This window comes from Pipra filicauda, unplaced genomic scaffold, assembly GCF_003945595.2.
Source record: "Pipra filicauda isolate LSUMZ 115617 unplaced genomic scaffold, ASM394559v2 scaffold677_size160692_pilon, whole genome shotgun sequence".
NCBI classification, from domain to species: domain Eukaryota; kingdom Metazoa; phylum Chordata; class Aves; order Passeriformes; family Pipridae; genus Pipra; species Pipra filicauda.
In genome coordinates, this window is record NW_024104839.1 from 1,750 (window position 1) to 19,121 (window position 17,372).

Genomic DNA, 17,372 nt, shown 5'->3' on the forward strand with positions numbered 1-17,372 from the left:
CAGTCCTCCCCAGTGCCCGCAGCGCCTCCCCCAGCAGGGAGGGAGCGGAGAGACCCGGGGAGAGCTCTGGGGCTGGGGGGAGCAGGGACGGGCTGGGCCGGGAGGGACCCCAAAGCTCGGCCGGTGCCACCCCTGCCATGGCCAGGGACACCTTCCACCAGCCCAGCTCGCTCCAAGCCCCGGCCAGCCCGGCCTTGGGCACTGCCAGGGATCCAGGGGCAGCCACGCAATCTGGGGCAGGTTTTCCAGGAAGGCTTTGGCATTGGGAACAGCTTGTGCAGAATTCCCCTATTCCAGTCCTCAAGTTGCTGAGAAGGAGTTGGGGAAGGGAGCACCTGGGATTTGTAAATGCTCGCAGTCGGGAGGAGCAGCAAAAGTCAGAGAGTCCACAAACACTCAGCATTTTTTGTTAAATATTTATTAATTATGGTGAATATACTAGTACAATAAAGACATGAACTGGGTTGGGAATTTCTCTTTGCTCAAGAGACCTTTTGTGGCCGAGAGACTTCAGGTTGGAGGAATGAGTGAGAATTGGACGTTCTCTCTTTCCCTCCAGCTGTTTTTTGCCAGGACTGACAAAGCAGGCAAAGCCCTGCTCAAGGAAGGTGCTTTGCAAGCTGCATCAACACATTCCTCCCTACAGCAGGGGGAAGGGGAGAGGGGAAGAGAAAGGGAAGGGACTGCCAGAAGCAGCCCAGAGGGCAGGGGGCACATGGCCCAGCCTGGGAGAGCTGTGACAAGGGCCCAGCTCAGGGGGTGGTGTTACTTTCCCCTTGGCTGTCAGTTTGGCAGTTGGACAATGTTTCCTAAAGAAACTTTCTTTAATGGTCGAGAGCCCGTGGCTGAGCTCTCGGGTGAACTGCACTCATATGGGAGCAAACAGTAGAATATTATAAAGGGTTGTCCACGGGTACAGCTGCAGGCAGAGCAATCTTCTCTACTAAGGGGGTCTGTACACAATCTTCTCTACTAAGGGGGTCTGTACACAATCTTCTCTACTAAAGGGGTCTGTACACAATCTTCTCTACTAAGGGGGTCTGTACACAATCTTCTCTACTAAAGGGGTCTGTACACAATCTTCTCTAATAATGGGGTCTGTACACAATCTTCTCTAATAATGGGGTCTGTACACTATCTTCTCTAATAAGGGGGTCTATACACTATCTTCTCCACTAAAGGGGAAAGAAACCTCTCTGCTACCTGGAGAAATAAAAGAGAGATCAGTCCAAACCCTACCGACTATGGCAGGAGAAACAGAAAAGGCACAGGATCATTTCCCACAATACCTTCTCTTATCAATACTCCAAAGGATTGGAGCCGAGTCTGTCTCTTCTCTTGGTTGCCAACTGAAAGTAAAGACAGTCACAACCATATGAATTCTCTTTCTCTCCACTAATGGGCACTCCAGAGAGGTTGCACAGTGCCTGGCAAGTTAAACGGGAAGGCTGAGAGAAAGGATCCAAGGAAATGAGGAGATCAAAGTTCCGTGACAAAGTTGTGTGGAAGTTTCCAGAGCATTTGTACGCTCTGGAGTCTCCCGTGAATTCTCCCTGCCCTTCAGAAATGTTGAGTTCCTGACCCAAAGGAGGGAATTCCATCAGACAAAAAGGAATGAGCTGAGCAGTAACAGAAGGAGGAGCTGGAATTCCTACAGAGAGGGGTTCTCCACCTTAGTATTTTGCGCAGCTGCTCCAAGTTCATCCCGTTGCCATCATCAGGGAATGTCAGGCTGATGTGGTCGTGGATGACTGTCCTGTCAGGCCAGACCTGCTCTGCACTCCCATCCGGGTCATGGCATTGTCTGCAGGGAAAGAAGGGGAAAAGGCTGGGATATTTGAAGCAAAACCCAAACAGTTGAAGTGGGAACATAGTTTGAAGTGCTTCAGCTGCCAGAGAGTCTGTGTTCCACGCTGACTCCAGTCCCAATGTTACGATGAAGCAGCTGCCTCCCGACCCGGTGACCCTCCCCCAAAGCCAACAGCCAGTTCCACAGCTCTTGTGGGTTGATTGTTCTTACAGCCCCACAGAGGCAAACACTGTAGGTGGAGGCGAGTGGCTGAGGCGTGAGAATGGAAATGCAGCCAAGACAGGGCTCTGGTTTCCTTTGCTGCCCCCAAAGCAGCTGGTGCAATATTTACTTTCTCCCAGCCACGGGCTGGCTCTCCCCGAGGGAGCTCCAAAGTGCTTTAGACTCTCCTTGCTCTGGACAGGATGGGAAAGAGCTGCCCCCAGTGCAACAGAAACCACGGCTGCACAAAGCTTGCCCAGCTGGGGAGGGTCCTTCCTAGGAACATGAAGTACCAATTGTATCCACAGGGACAACTTCATCCAAGGGATTGCAGCCTCAACAAAAGAGGGCATCCAGGTCCAGGTGACAGTTGGGAAAGGTTTGGGCTGTTCAAACAGCTGCACCCACTTACCATGTTGTCAGCCTGCAAAGGGTCAGTCCTTCCCACAGCCACGGGGCTCTGCTTCCCTCCTTGGTGGCAGCTCTGGCCTTCCCTGCAGGAAAAACTCCTGTTGGCTTTGGTTGGGTGAATTCTCTGGGCAAGGGAAGGGAAGCAAACATGACAAGCTCTTGCTCCACCAAGTACCTGTGAGTTCTGCAAGTGCACTGAAGGGCCAGGGGTGACTGAGTGGTGCCCTCGGTCTGCGGGAACCTGGGGCAAAGCTGAAGGAAACCACAAACAAGGGCATCGGTTTGTGCTCTCCAAGCACACCCAGCCGGACACCAGGAGGCCAGAGAAAGGAACCCTAAAGGGAGCTGTTTTGTTCAGCACTACAAAAGGCCGTCATTTAACTGACTTTTCGATACTGGCACACTGGGACCTTGTCAAGGGACTGTTCCTACAGCTCTTGGAGGGGACATTCAGCACAGTCTCCTACCTTCCTGTGAGAATGGGTGACGCCGCCATCCTGTGCAAGGGGTCAGTCTGGTGTCCAGCGTGGATGCAGCTGGAGGGATGTCCAGGCTGCTGGGCTTGCTGGGGGTACCTTTGCAGGGACAGGGTTCCCCACGGAAGGTGGCTTTCTCTCTTCTGTGCCAACGAGTTCCCATGCACAGGCTGTTCTTTCAGACCTCTCCGGAAAGGGGTCTGAGGTCTGGGGGTCTCTGGGGCTCTCGATCCCCCTCCAGTCTGTGGCCACTTCTTGGCCTCGTTGCGGCGCCCGTGCTGTTCCGTGCTGTGCTGGTCTGCGGGAGATGTCGGTCCCGGCAAAGCGCTGCCCGCCCTGCGCTGTCTGGGCCGGGCCTGGCGCTGGAGCGGGGCCTAATGGTGCGGCTGTGCCGGCCTGCGGGGCCAGCGGAACAGCCTGTGCACAGCGCGGAGCGCGCGCCTCAACAGGGAGGGACGTTTCCCGGGGACAGCCCTGGGGGCTTCCCTGCCCTCTGCCCCTGGGGACACGGCCTGGGCTGCAACTGCTGGTTTCACGTCTGCAGCCGGGCTTTGTCCCAGCTTGTGCTGCTCCTGTGGCTGCTGGGGACACCTCTGCACCTCCAGCGCAGCCTTGCTCAGGACGTGCTGGATTAATTTCTGAGCTGTGTCCCACAGATCTTGGCTGCCCTGGGAGGGGTTCCGGGACCCTGCTGGGGTGTAGGACTCATTGATGGATGAAGTGTCCACCTCCAGCACAGCCTTGCTCAGGATGTCGTGGATGAGGGGCTGGACTGTGTCCTGCAGAACTTGGCTGCCCTGGGAGGAGCTGCGGGACCTTGCTGGGGTCTGCTCCTCACTGGTGGATGGAGAAGTGTCTGCCTTTGGTTGCTTGGAAGAGAGAGGCCGCTGGGACTTGCTCGGGATGTAGAGAGAGCTGGGCCCCTCCAGGGGGTCGTCGTCGCTGCCCGGGTCCAAGGGTTTGTCATCGTGCCCTTGGGACAGCCCCTGGACTCTGTTGTCTTGCCCTTGAGAAAGCTCCTTGGCCTGGTCGTTCTCCCCTGGCCCTTGGAACGGCCGTTCCTCTTGGTCTGCTTTCTCTTGGGTGAGTCCTTGGCTCTTGGACTTGTGGAACCAGTTCCTTATTCTTTTCATTCCTCCAAACACGCCACTCCTGGGCCGCCTCTGTGGGTGCTCCAGCTGAGACTCCACGTCCGGCTCCTTCCCAATCCCGTGGTGCTCCAGCTGTGACGAGTCAGTGGGGCCGCACGGGACAGGGTTTTCTTCTGCTGGGGACAGTGGTTTGCCACTGCCCTCTTCCTGTGGGGACAGTGGTTTTAAAATGTCCTCTTCCCGTGGGGACAGTGGTTTTCCAGTGTCCTCTTCCTGTGGGGACAGTGGTTTGCCATTGTCTTTTTCCTGTGGAGACAAAGGTTTTGCACTGTCCTCTTCCTGTGGGGACAGAGGTTTTAAAATGTCCTCTTCCAGTTGGGAGAGCTCTTGGACATTGGAGTCCCCTTCCGACTGGACATCTTCCCCTTGGGACACTTGTTTGCCAAGGCCATCTGTCCCTTGGCACAGCTCTTCGTCGTCTTCCTGCTGGGACTGTCCTTGGCTTGTAATGCCCCCCAGGAGCGGCGGGCCGGCTGCCGGGAGTGGGGCCTCTGTGGTGCCAGCACGGAGCAGGAGCCTCCTGTGCAGCTCCTGCAGCAGCTCCGTGTCCGAGACAAGGCTGAGGTCTGTGGCAGCACGGAGCAGGCCCCTCCTGTGCAGCTCCTGCAGCAGCTCCGTGTCTGAGACGAGGCTGAGCTCTGTGCCAGGCTGGTGCTGCAGCGGTGCCGTGCCGGGTTGGCTGTGCTGGCTGGCAGGAGCGGCCGAGGGAGCTGCCGGCAGAGGAAGAGGCTCCCAGCTGGCGTCGGCAGCGAGCGCGGGCCGGGCTGGGGCCTCCTGTGCCCCCGTGCTGGGGGGCAAGAGCAGCCCGGGCACGGGGCTCTCGGGCCGTGGGGGCAGCCGGGGAGAGGGGCTGCGGGCCCGTGGCCCCGTGTGCCCTGCGCTGCCCAGCTCTGTGCCCCGGCTCACGGTGTCCCTGGGGCTCTCTGGGCAGGGCAGAGCTGGCACTGGGGGCTGCCGTGGCACTGGTGGTAGCGGTGGCTGCTGGGGTAGTGGTGGCAGCCGTGGGAGCTGAGGCACCTGTGCCAGTGCTGGCAGCTGTGGCAGCTTGGGCAGTGGTGGCAGTGGCGGCTGTGGCTGCGGTGGAACCAGTGGCAGTGCTGTCAGTGGTGGCAGTTGTTGCTTCCTTGTCTGCCATGGCAGTGGTGGCAGCCATGGCTTATCCATCTCCATCTTCCTGCTTTTGTCCCTCTCCATCTTCCTGTTCTCGTCCCTCTCCATCTTCCTTTCCTCCTCCGAAATCTCCATCTTCCTTGTCTCCTGTGGCTGCCGTGGCAGCCGTGTCAGTGGTGGCAGCGTTGGCTGCCGTGGCAGTGCTGCCAGTGGTGGCAGCGATGACAGTGGTGGCTGCCTTGGCTGCCCTGGCAGTGGTGGCAGCAGTGGCAGCAGTGACATTGTTGGCTGCCTTGGCTGCCCTGGCTGTCGTGCCGGTGGTGACACTCGTGGCTGCAGTGGCAGCAGTCGCTGCCTTGGCTGAGATGGCAGCGTTGGCTCCCTGTCCCTCACCCTGGGCAGGCTCGGAGTTTGCCCCTGGCAAACACGCCACTCTTGGGCCGCCTCTGTGGGTGCTCCAGCTGAGACTCCATGTCCGGCTCCTTCCCAGTCCCGTGGTGCTCCAGCTGTGACGAGTCAGTGGAGCCACACGGGACAGGGTTTTCTTCTGCTGGGGACAGTGGTTTGCCACTGCCCACTTCCTGTGGGAACAATGGTTTTAAAATGTCCTCTTCCCGTGGGGACAGTGGTTTTCCAATGTCCTCTTCCCGTGGGGACAGTGGTTTGCAGGTGAACATTCCTTTAGTTCCAAACCAATGCTAAGGGCTAAACTGAATTCAGACCAGAAACATTTCTGAGAGCTTTTATTTCAGGCAGCAAAGAAGCACTGGCACAATCCTTTATCCCACACCACCTCTGGATTTCTCAAACCAGTATTCAGCCTCAGGGCTTTTACAAATTTACCAGCCCAAACTACCAATACCTGTGGGAACAAAAGCAGAGAAAAAGAAGAGAGGAGAAGGCAAGAAAGAGGAGTTTGTCCAAAGGCTTGAAAATAGAAAGAGGACTTAAGAGGTCTAGTCCAGGCAAAGTGCCTTGCCTCCTCTTTTCCTTTCTTTCCTGGATGTCCTTGCTCTGTCCTCTCCCTGATCCAATTCCTTTCAAATGTCTCCTTGCACACCCAAACCCTCTCCCCACAACCCGGGACGCCCAAACCCGCTCCCCACACCCTCAGCACCCCCAGACCCCTCCCCACACCCTCAGCATCCCCAGACCGCTCCCCACACCCTCAGCACCCCCAGACCCCTCCCCACACCCTCAGCCCCCCCAGACCCCTCCCCCACACCCTCAGCAACCCAACCGGCCTCCCCAACCCTCAGCACCCAAACCCGCTTCCCCACACCCTCAGAACCCCAGACCCCTCCCCCCACCCTCAGCACACCCCAGACCCCCCTGCGGGTCCCCCCCCCCACCCCCGCGCTCCCGCCGTTTCCCGCCCGCCCCGCCCCGCGCGCACCCTTCCAGGCGCCCCTCGGGGCTGCCCAGTGGAAAAGACCCACAAAAAACCGACAAAGGAAACCGAAAACTCAACCGGCCCAAACGCTCGCCTCTCCCAAAACCATCCCTTGCATTCATTGGCGGCCACTGCTGCGCTGGCCCGGCTAAATGCAGAAGAAGAAACGACTCAAAGGGCCACCTGGCCTCAAACTCCCCTCTTTCAAATGCAAACCTTTCCCGTCCAAGGAGTCACAAGAATACAAACTTGCATCCTGACACATTGGCATCTGCTTTTCCCTGTCCCCCTCCGGCAGAAGCGCCGCTGGCCGGGGCTCGGAGCCCGAGGGGTCGCTCCCAGTCCTCCCCAGTGCCCGCAGCGCCTCCCCCAGCAGGGAGGGAGCGGAGAGACCCGGGGAGAGCTCTGGGGCTGGGGGGAGCAGGGACGGGCTGGGCCGGGAGGGACCCCAAAGCTCGGCCGGTGCCACCCCTGCCATGGCCAGGGACACCTTCCACCAGCCCAGCTCGCTCCAAGCCCCGGCCAGCCCGGCCTTGGGCACTGCCAGGGATCCAGGGGCAGCCACGCAATCTGGGGCAGGTTTTCCAGGAAGGCTTTGGCGTTGGGAACAGCTTGTGCAGAATTCCCCTATTCCAGTCCTCAAGATGCTGAGAAGGAGTTGGGGAAGGGAGCACCTGGGATTTGTAAATGCTCGCAGTCGGGAGGAGCAGCAAAAGTCAGAGAGTCCACAAACACTCAGCATTTTTTGTTAAATATTTATTAATTATGGTGAATATACTAGTACAATAAAGACATGAACTGGGTTGGGAATTTCTCTTTGCTCAAGAGACCTTTTGTGGCCGAGAGACTTCAGGTTGGAGGAATGAGTGAGAATTGGACGTTCTCTCTTTCCCTCCAGCTGTTTTTTGCCAGGACTGACAAAGCAGGCAAAGCCCTGCTCAAGGAAGGTGCTTTGCAAGCTGCATCAACACATTCCTCCCTACAGCAGGGGGAAGGGGAGAGGGGAAGAGAAAGGGAAGGGACTGCCAGAAGCAGCCCAGAGGGCAGGGGGCACATGGCCCAGCCTGGGAGAGCTGTGACAAGGGCCCAGCTCAGGGGGTGGTGTTACTTTCCCCTTGGCTGTCAGTTTGGCAGTTGGACAATGTTTCCTAAAGAAACTTTCTTTAATGGTCGAGAGCCCGTGGCTGAGCTCTCGGGTGAACTGCACTCATATGGGAGCAAACAGTAGAATATTATAAAGGCAATATATTTGGTATATTAAATGAGCTAGAATAAATTATTAATTATAATATTAAATGTAATATTTTCATTACTGTCCTTAATAATTTATTATAGTTTAAAGTTATTTAATCATTAATATTATTAATATAATAGCATGTTTTCTTAATTATTAAAACAAACTAAGTGTGGAAATTCCTGTGTTAGTTCTGGGCCTACTCTAAAAGCACAGGTCAGTGGCTTTGGGACAGAGGGGAAGGGTGAAAGGGAAGAGAGAAAGGAAGAGATGAGTTCAAGAGGGAGAGAGAGAGAAAGAAAGAGAAAAAGAGATCATCCGTTCTGGTTCCAGTGCTAGTGCAGCTCATGGGAGCTCAGCCTGGAATCCAGTGTCGATCCAGCTGATGGGATGTCAGTCCTTGTTCCAGCATCAATCCAGCTGAAGGGTTGTCCAGGGTCCTGTTATGCCGTGCTGTGCTGATCTCCTGGGCCGCCTCTGTGGGTGCTCCAGCTGAGACTCCACGTCCGGCTCCTTCCCAGTCCCGTGGTGCTCCAGCTGTGACGAGTCAGTGGGGCCGCACGGGACAGGGTTTTCTTCTGCTGGGGACAGTGGTTTGCCACTGCCCTCTTCCTGTGGGGACAGTGGTTTTAAAATGTCCTCTTCCCGTGGGGACAGTGGTTTTCCAGTGTCCTCTTCCTGTGGGGACAGTGGTTTGCCATTGTCTTTTTCCTGTGGAGACAAAGGTTTTGCACTGTCCTCTTCCTGTGGGGACAGAGGTTTTAAAATGTCCTCTTCCTGTGGGGACACTGGCTCGCCAATGTCCTCTTCCAGTTGGGAGAGCTCTTGGACATTGGAGTCCCCTTCCGACTGGACATCTTCCCCTTGGGACACTTGTTTGCCAAGGCCATCTGTCCCTTGGCACAGCTCTTCGTCGTCTTCCTGCTGGGACTGTCCTTGGCTTGTAATGCCCCCCAGGAGCGGCGGGCCGGCTGCCGGGAGTGGGGCCTCTGTGGTGCCAGCACGGAGCAGGAGCCTCCTGTGCAGCTCCTGCAGCAGCTCCGTGTCCGAGACAAGGCTGAGGTCTGTGGCAGCACGGAGCAGGCCCCTCCTGTGCAGCTCCTGCAGCAGCTCCGTGTCTGAGACGAGGCTGAGCTCTGTGCCAGGCTGGTGCTGCAGCGGTGCCGTGCCGGGTTGGCTGTGCTGGCTGGCAGGAGCGGCCGAGGGAGCTGCCGGCAGAGGAAGAGGCTCCCAGCTGGCGTCGGCAGCGAGCGCGGGCCGGGCTGGGGCCTCCTGTGCCCCCGTGCTGGGGGGCAAGAGCAGCCCGGGCACGGGGCTCTCGGGCCGTGGGGGCAGCCGGGGAGAGGGGCTGCGGGCCCGTGGCCCCGTGTGCCCTGCGCTGCCCAGCTCTGTGCCCCGGCTCACGGTGTCCCTGGGGCTCTCTGGGCAGGGCAGAGCTGGCACTGGGGGCTGCCGTGGCACTGGTGGTAGCGGTGGCTGCTGGGGTAGTGGTGGCAGCCGTGGCAGCTGAGGCACCTGTGCCAGTGCTGGCAGCTGTGGCAGCTTGGGCAGTGGTGGCAGTGGTGGCTGTGGCTGCGGTGGAACCAGTGGCAGTGTTGGCAGTGGTGGCAGTTGTTGCTTCCTTGTCTGCCATGGCAGTGGTGGCAGCCATGGCTTATCCATCTCCATCTTCCTGTTCTCGTCCCTCTCCATCTTCCTTTCCTCCTCAGAAATCTCCATCTTCCTTGTCTCCTGTGGCTGCCGTGGCAGCCGTGTCAGTGGTGGCAGCGTTGGCTGCCGTGGCAGTGCTGCCAGTGGTGGCAGCGATGACAGTGGTGGCTGCCTTGGCTGCCCTGGCAGTGGTGGCAGCAGTGGCAGCGATGACTGTCTTGGCAGTGGTGGCAGCGATGGCAGTGTTGGCTGCCTTGGCTGTTGTTCCAGTGGTGGCAGCAGTGGCAGCAGTGACATTGTTGGCTGCCTTGGCTGCCCTGGCTGTCGTGCCGGTGGTGACATTGTCGGCCGCAGTGGCAGCAGTCGCTGCCTTGGCTGAGATGGCAGCGTTGGCTCCCTGTCCCTCACCCTGGGCAGGCTCGGAGTTTGCCCCTGGCTGGGCTGGGAGTTGCGCTTGTCCATCTCCGTCTTCTTCTCCTTCTAAAACTTCTCTCGTCCTCTCTGGCAGAGAGATCCCTGGAGCTGCTTCCTCCTGCGAGAGAGGCTCTCCTGGGAGTGGGCACCCCCGGGCTCTGTGCCCCTCAAACACCCGTGGGCAGGGCAGGGCTCTGTGATGTCACAAGGGTATCCGGGCACTGCCATGTCCCGTGTCACAAAGGGCCACCCCCGGCCCCCCTTGGACAGCGGCACCGCCCGGACCCGGCCCGGGGCAGCCCCAGCACTTGTGGCCTTGCAGCCCCCGCTGTGCCCGGAGCCCTGGGGGGCTTTGCCCTCGGTCCCACACGACCCCCGCTCTCCACAGGGCACAGCTTTGCAGGCCGGGCTGGGCGGCGCAGCAGGAATCGGCCCCGTGGCCGTGCCAGGCACTCGTGGGCAGTGTCTCCATGGCCCGGGCTGGGCCGGGCACGAGGGGTGTCCCTCAGGGCTCTGCCTCGGCCCCGCGGCTCCTCAGGGCCTTGGGCAGGGACACGCAGTGGCACCAGCGCACCCTCAGCACGGGGCAGGGCACAGGCAGCTGAGCGGGGCAGGGCACACCCCGCGAGGACGGGGCCATCCACAGCCCCCTGCACAGGCTGCACAAGTGGCACCACCACAACCTCAGCAGCTTCCACAAGGCCAGGGGCCAGCTGCTGCCCCTGGCTCGGGGCAGTCCCAAGACTCACACAGTCATCAGGGAAGAGCCCTCCAGGATCCCCCAGTCCCACCCTCCCCCAGCACCACCACGCTCACCCCTAATCCCTGTCCCCAAGGGACACATGTCTGTGGGCGCACCAGGCTGACTTTTATCACCCCTGGCTTCACACACAGCAATAAAAAGCGGGGCCTGAGAAGCTGAAATGGGAGGAACAGCTTTAATTTTTGACAAGCCTCTGCTGGGGATCCAAACCCTCCCTGCAGAAAGACGTCCAGCTTGGCAGGGCTGAGACGTTTCCTCGCTGCTCACACAGCAAGCCCTTCAATTCCAGGGAGCAGGGGGAGCCTGCAGAGGTTTGCCCTTTATCCCAGGCCCTCTTCCCTTGGTCCAGAGCTTCCCAGCTTGGTCTTGAACACTTCCAGAGATAGGGCATCCACACCTTCTCCGGGCAACCTCTGCCAGCGCATCCCCCTCTCACAGGGAAGGATTTCTTCCCAATATTCCATCTAGCCCTGCCTGAAGGACTCTCAGAGCCCCTCGCAACAGTTGGAAAGCGCCTTATGGGGCAGGGGCGGCAGCGCGAGCCTGCGGGGAACCGTCCCCCGCATTCCGGGGGAAGTTGTTTGAAAGCCCGTGACGAGGCAACGGATCCTTCCCCCGCTCCGGCGGAACTGCCTCGGGAGGACAACGCCTAAAAAGGGCGCTGGGGTCCGTTTGTGGGAGCGGCCGCGCAGAAATCGCAGCGCAAGGACCCTCAGCCCCTCACGGCCGAGCAGAAATCGCAGCGCAAGGACCCTCAGCCCCTCACGGCCGAGCAGAAATCGCAGCGCAAGGACCCTCAGCCCCTCACGGCCGAGCAGAAATCGCAGCGCAAGGACCCTCAGCCCCTCACGGTCGCCCCGGCCCCTCACAGCGCTCGCCCCTCACAGCGCCCGCCCCTCACAGCGCTCGCCCCTCACAGCCCCGGTCCCTCACGGCCCCGCCCCTCACAGCGCCCTTCCCTCACGGCCCCGCCCCTCACAGCGCCCGCCCCTCACGGCCCCGCGCGCGGCTGCCGCGGCTCTCGGGCGGCCCCTGGCGGGGAGCGGGGGCAGGGGGGATCCGCGGCCTCCCCTGCTCTGCCCCAGTCCCTCGCTCTCGCCCCCTCCTTCCCTCTCTCGCCCCCTCCTTGTCACTCTCCCCGCCATTCTTCCCTCCCTTACTCCCTTCTTCTTCTGCTTCGTCCTTTCCTCCCTCCCTTTTTCCCTCCCTCCCCCCCTTCTTTCTTCCTTCCCTCCTTCTTCCCTCCTTCCCCGTCTCTCCGTCCCCCTCGTTCCCTCCCTCCGTCCCTCCCCGTTCCCGCCCCTCTCTCCGTCTCTCCCTCCCTCCCGTCCTTGGGCGCGGGGTCACAGCGGCTGCCCCATCCTCTGCTCTTCCTCCGCGCCCTCCTCTTCCTCCCCGCCGCCGTTACCGGCCTGCTCGGCCCGGGGCTCCAGGTGAGCCGGGGGGGCTCGGGGGTCTCAGCTCGGCCCGGGGCTCCAGGTGAGCCGGGGGGGCTCGGGGGTCTCAGCTCGGCCCGGGGCTCCAGGTGAGCCGGGGGGGCTCGGGGGTCTCAGGTGCGGGGGGCGCTGCGGGGAGACCCCCCCGCGCTGCGGGACAGGGAGGGAGGGAGGGATGGGGGTCCTGAGGGGCTCAGCCCGGTTTCCCTTCCCAGTCCCCGCCGGGGATAACCCCCTTTGGGTGCAGCTGGGGTTCTATTCATGCTTCTTTACGCACAAATATATTAAATTAATGGCTGCGGAGCTACGAGAAAGTCACTTTCTGAGCAGTGATTGAATTAAAGAGTGTAGTCGTTCTTTCTGTTTAAGTAGTAGTGACGCAGGTTCTTATGGCCATATAAAACTCAATTATTATCTTTGTCTGACACCTAGAACGAAAAAAATCACTTCTCTGATAAACAAAGTCTCGAGTTTCTATAAGTTTTTGAATAATAGTTTGTTATATGGTAAAAGCAAGCAGCCGGCTGGGTGACAGAAATGGGGACCAATTTCCCATTCCCAAATTTAGTATTTATCTTAGCTACTTCATGCATATTAATTATATCATATACATATACATTCTCATATATCATACACATATACATTCTATATTCTACAGGTTTTTGCTAAGTATTTAATATATGAGTTTTCTTACAACTAAAGCTAAAAGGGGTTATCTCTACAACCAGTCATAATTCATGCATTCTTGGATGAACAGGCGCCTAAAAAAACCATATTTTATTTTTAGGATAGTAGGGAGGTTTTGGGCCTCTCGACCTTGTAAGGGTCTGTTTTATTTCTTTAAGGGGTGTAATTAAGTTTTACAATGTTTGTTTTATTTTGATGTAATCACCCATTTGTTTCACAAATCACAATTATTTATATATCACACTACTCTATATCATAAATTAAAAAAACCACATGTTGATGAAGTCCGTTATCACAAGCTGAGGACTCAACAAGTGACATAGATCAAAATCAGCTGAAAGCATTTAGGATTGATCCATTCCCAAGAACATCCCCTTTTCCTTTTCTGGGTTGGGGCAGAAGGGCAATTTTTTGTGTACAGGACAGATAAGTACTATTTAGTCCTTAATTAATCTTTGTTTGACCTAGTTTTTTGTTTGGAAATTGAGTCAGCCAAGTGGATGTTGCCCTCCCTGAGCCTTTAGCACCAGTGATCCAGCATTTCCCTTAGGATTTATTTCCACGAGTAAAGGAGGAGTTAGCTATGTTTAAATGGTGGGTGCAGGTTGTGTTATGTTCTTCTACTTTGAACTTACATAAAGACCTGATTTATAAGCTGTTCCTTTTGCTCTTTTCCCAAATAACCCCGAAGCACTGGAATTGCTGACGGAGGGAAATATTGACCACTATTGATCTGTTCTCAGTTCCAGGTTTCCAGCCTTACCTGGCACGAGTGAAGGAGTTTGACCCCTGCTGGGGTACAAGAGCCAGTCTAAATGAATGTATAACCTGAACACTGCTACAGATGTTGCTGGGAAGTACCAAAAACGTGCTGTGATGACATCCTTTGGAAGTGTTCCAGGTTGTACATGTTGAGGCACTGGGATCCATGGGAGTGGGAAATTCAGACAGTGCTGAATGTAGGTACAGAGGGGAAAAGGGAAGGATTTGTTTCAGCAGTTACCCCTCAGCATAAAGGGTATTTCCAGTTTACCCTGCTCTGAGTTTGCTGATAGGCAATAAGGGCAATAAAATAATTAATCAAAAAATAAAAGAAAGGCAATAAAAATGCTTTGTGGGAATTCTGCACTGCAAAACAAACCCATGCTGCCATTGTAGGAGAAAACTATAGTATGAATTAATTTTCTTTTATATTGTAATATGACTTCAATATTAATTATTTAGAAGTGCAGATTAATGGTGTTAAGCTGAAGGAGGGTAGGGTTAGGTGGGATATTGGGAAGGAGTTCCTGGCTGGGAGGGTGGGGAGGCCCTGGCCCAGGTTGCCCAGAGCAGCTGTGGCTGCCCCATGGCAGGGGGATGGAATGAGATGATTTTTAAGGTCCTTTCCAACCCAGCTGTGATTCCATGATTCTATGATACCATAAAGATAAGACATAAATCCTGGGAGTTCTTTAAAAAAGCATATTTAACACAGTTCAAACACAAATGTGTTTGCAGGCTGTTTGTAATGTAGCTGCACCTGAAGAAATCCCCGCTGTCTGTGTGCCATGCTGACCAACACCATGGGGCACCGTTTCCTGGGACAGGGAGCCGTGATCCCAAGGAAGCTGAAGCCGTTTCTCTGCAGGATGTTGTCGGGTTACAAACCCAAAGGCGACGTCAAGGACTCTTACAAAATCCTGGAGCTTGAGGAAGGATGTTCCCTCGATGAGGTGAGGAACTCCTACCGAACCCTCGCCAAAAAGTACCACCCCGACAGCAGCTCCAGCGCGGCCGACCCCGCCGCCTTCATCAGGGTGGAGGAGGCCTACAGGGTTGTGCTCAACGACGTGGCAGCCAAGCAGAAACCCGGCGAGGACAGCGAAGAGGAGGAAGACCAGTTCAAATCCAAGTCCCTACAGCACAGGCACTACTTGAGTTTTGAAGGCGTCGGCATCGGAACGCCGAGCCAGAGGGAGAAGCAGTACATGCAGTTCCGAGTGGACCGCGCCACGGAGCAGGTGCTGGAGTACCGGCAGCACAGGCTCGGCAGCAGCTACCCTGAGACTGACCTGATGAGAGCCAAGGATGTGAGGGAGAGCAAGAAGGTGAAAATAACTCAAGCGGTGGAACGGTTGGTGGAGGACCTCATCCAGGAATCCATGGCCAAAGGAGACTTCGACAACCTCCGGGGCAAAGGAAAACCTCTGCAGAAATTCTCAGACTGTCCCCACATCGACCCCATGACCCACAACCTCAACAGGATCCTGATTGACAACGGGTACCAGCCCGAGTGGATCCTGCTGCAGAAGGAGATCCGGGAGACCATCGAGGGGCTGAGGAAGAGCGTGGTGGCCTCGAGGAGGAAGCTGGGAGAGCCCATGACGCCGCTGGAGCAGAAGCAGTGGGGTCGGATCTGCGAGCAGTTTGTGGAAGACATCAGGAAACTAAACAAGAGAGTTGACAACTTCAATCTGGTCGTTCCCATTCTGAGCAGGCAGATGGTGCATTTCAGCCCAGAGAAGGAAATTGTTCGAGCACAAAAGACTTACGAGGCTCTGGTGGAAAAGGCTTCTCATCCAGACACGAAGGAGAGCCAAGGGGAAGATGGTAAAAGGTTTGGGTGGAAGTATTCTCTGTTTAAGTGGTTAAACTTTACAGTGAAATAATTTAATACTAATTCCTGTCTCTTGTGAAGATTTTTGAATGCACTTTATTAATGAAATGTTGCACTCTAGAAATTTTGGGTACACTGAAAATGTCAAATCCACACTGTTACAGCAGTTAAAAGAAATTTGGTTGTCGGATGGGCATTTGCATTACAAATAATGAATTTATTTTTAAATATTATTAAAGGAAATGTGCCAGTTTGGGCTGTGGTAGAGTTAATTTTTGTCACTGAGCAGCGGCCTTTTTCTGCCCCTCATACCTCCCCTGTGCTCGGGGTTAAAGCCATTACTCTCTTTCAGGTCATTTTACTTCTGCTTAAATCCAAATTAATGCTTGGCTTTAGCACAGAGTGCAATCACTCTTACAGTCTGTTATCTCTTCAAAAGGGAAAATTGAAGCATAGGAAAAACACATTAAAAGATAAAGTGGCAGCAGAAGTCTTGCTGAGCTGTGTTAGTTTGACCTTTGTATTTAAATACTTACAGCTCATGAATTGTTGGCAGGTTCAATGCACATGTTTTAAAAGTCCATTCATCTATTTAAGGTTAAATTAAATGGCCCTGAAGGGAGGGTTCTGGGTGTCTTCTGAGGGGCTTGGACTGTACATGTGCAGAAGTCCATTTTTGGATCTTTAACATGGAAACAGGTCTTGGAAATTTATTTGTTGGTGAACACTCTGGGTCTTTCAAGCCTCCCTGTTACAGCAAATTAGTCATGACAAGATTTAGGAAGGAATTGCTGGCTGGGAGGGTGGGGAGGCCCTGGCCCAGGTTGCCCAGAGAAGCTGTGGCTGCCCCTGGATCCCTGGAAGTGTCCAAGGCCAGGTTGGACGGGGCTTGGAGCAACCTGGGCTGGTGGAAGGTGTCCCTGCCCATGGCAGGGGTGGCACTGGATGCCCCATCCAACCTGGCCTTGGACATTTCCAGGGATCCAGGGGCAGCCACAGCTTCTCTGGGCAACCTGGGCCAGGGCCTCTCCACCCTCACAGGGAAGAATTCTTTCCCAATATCCTGTGGCAGTGGGCAGCCATTCCTGCTTTTCCTGTCCCTCCATCCCTTGTCCCCAGTCCCTCTCCAGCTCTCCTGGAGCCCCTTTAGGCCCTGGAAGGGGCTCTCAGGTCTCCCTGGAACCTTCTCTTTTCCAGGCTGAGCCTCCTCAGCTCTCCCAGCCTGGCTCCAACAGTTGGGTGATCAAATGTCTGTTTATTTGAATACTTTATTTTTGTTTGGAATGAAAACTGTAAATTAAACATACTTTTCTGGAAGTCCTTTGACATAATATTCTTTAAAAGATTGCATTTAGCTTTTCATTATGATCTGCAGGAATCGGATCTGAATTACTGTTTAAACCACTCCAGTGGGAGATTTAAAGAGCAAATCGAATTCATTGCACAAGATAAAACAGAAATGAGTTTGCAGTAAATGCAGCCCTGCTGGAAAACAGTTTGGCTCTTGATGAAGCATCAGCAGTTTCAATATTGAAGTTGCTGTAATGGATGAATCAGCAGAGTGGGGGATTTTTATGTTCTTATTCAAACTCCTCAGGTTTAAATGGAGTAGGTGTGACCTGACTCCAGCACTTAAAATCAGCCTGACACTGTTGTCATCAAAACTGCCAGGCACAAAAATCCACTTCTTCGACATTTATGATGATGATGGAAAAATAATTTACATTTCTGTTTTCCCCAGGTGTGTGGAGGAGTACATTTTTGTGGGGCTGGTCTATAATTTTGTTGCTCTGAGCTCACAAAATCTTCAGAGCAGTGTTTAGTAAATCCTGCTAGAACAAGTATTTAGTAAATCCTTCTAGAACAAGGAATACCAACTGCTGTGGAAGAAAAAGCTAGGAGAGAACAGCCTTCAGAAGGAATTTTTCGAGCTTCCACAGACTGTGAACTTGAATTTGATAAATGTTATTTTATCATTGACCTCAAAAGGGTGAAATCACTGCTGTTTCCAGAACCAGACATATTGACTATTCCCAG

General features: G+C 55.3%; 2 protein-coding genes across 6 annotated transcripts; one reads left to right on the plus strand and one right to left on the minus strand.

Annotated features, from left to right (window-relative positions):
* Positions 1–381: 381 nt before the first annotated feature.
* On the minus strand, positions 382–10,083 carry LOC114002421 (histone-lysine N-methyltransferase 2D-like). 3 transcript variants are annotated; one of them, XM_039388693.1, is made up of 8 exons: positions 8,531–10,083; positions 8,262–8,464; positions 2,890–4,059; positions 2,598–2,674; positions 2,424–2,520; positions 1,673–1,804; positions 1,290–1,349; positions 382–1,203 (listed from the first exon to the last, which is right to left on the minus strand). In XM_039388693.1, exons 1-3 carry the CDS (start codon positions 9,896–9,898, stop codon positions 3,273–3,275), a joined length of 2,358 nt encoding a protein of 785 aa, XP_039244627.1. In that variant the 5' UTR covers positions 9,899–10,083; the 3' UTR covers positions 382–1,203; positions 1,290–1,349; positions 1,673–1,804; positions 2,424–2,520; positions 2,598–2,674; positions 2,890–3,272. The 3 variants fall into 3 exon arrangements, with proteins under 3 accessions (XP_039244627.1, XP_039244626.1, XP_027604168.2); XM_039388692.1 differs by having other exon boundaries at positions 383–1,203; positions 2,424–2,505; XM_027748367.2 differs by lacking the exons at positions 382–1,203; positions 1,290–1,349; positions 1,673–1,804 and adding an exon at positions 2,201–2,287 and having other exon boundaries at positions 2,424–2,505.
* Positions 10,084–11,868: 1,785 nt separating this feature from the next.
* Positions 11,869–15,589, plus strand: DNAJC28 (DnaJ heat shock protein family (Hsp40) member C28). 3 transcript variants are annotated; one of them, XM_027748294.1, is made up of 3 exons: positions 11,869–12,046; positions 13,480–13,637; positions 14,237–15,589. In XM_027748294.1, the coding sequence occupies exon 3, from the start codon at positions 14,287–14,289 to the stop codon at positions 15,385–15,387; it is 1,101 nt and encodes a 366-aa protein (XP_027604095.1). In that variant the 5' UTR covers positions 11,869–12,046; positions 13,480–13,637; positions 14,237–14,286; the 3' UTR covers positions 15,388–15,589. The 3 variants fall into 3 exon arrangements, with proteins under 3 accessions (XP_027604095.1, XP_039244623.1, XP_039244622.1); XM_039388689.1 differs by lacking the exon at positions 11,869–12,046 and adding an exon at positions 12,074–12,138; XM_039388688.1 differs by lacking the exon at positions 11,869–12,046 and adding an exon at positions 12,346–13,330.
* The last annotated feature ends 1,783 nt before the right edge of the window (positions 15,590–17,372 follow it).

Bases quoted from the DNA above. Each gene is read 5' to 3' on its own strand.
- LOC114002421 (XM_039388693.1), bottom strand. From the start codon at position 9,898: ATGGACAAGCGCAACTCCCAGCCCAGCCAGGGGCAAACTCCGAGCCTG. The intron at 8,465-8,530 runs GAAGAGGACAGT...CTGTCCCCACAG, and splicing joins TAAAACCTCTGTCCCCACAG to GAAGAGGACACTGGAAAACC. The intron at 4,060-8,261 runs GCGGCCCAGGAG...GCACCCACAGAG, and splicing joins CAGCTGGAGCACCCACAGAG to GCGGCCCAGGAGTGGCGTGT.
- DNAJC28 (XM_027748294.1), top strand. From the start codon at position 14,287: ATGCTGACCAACACCATGGGGCACCGTTTCCTGGGACAGGGAGCCGTG.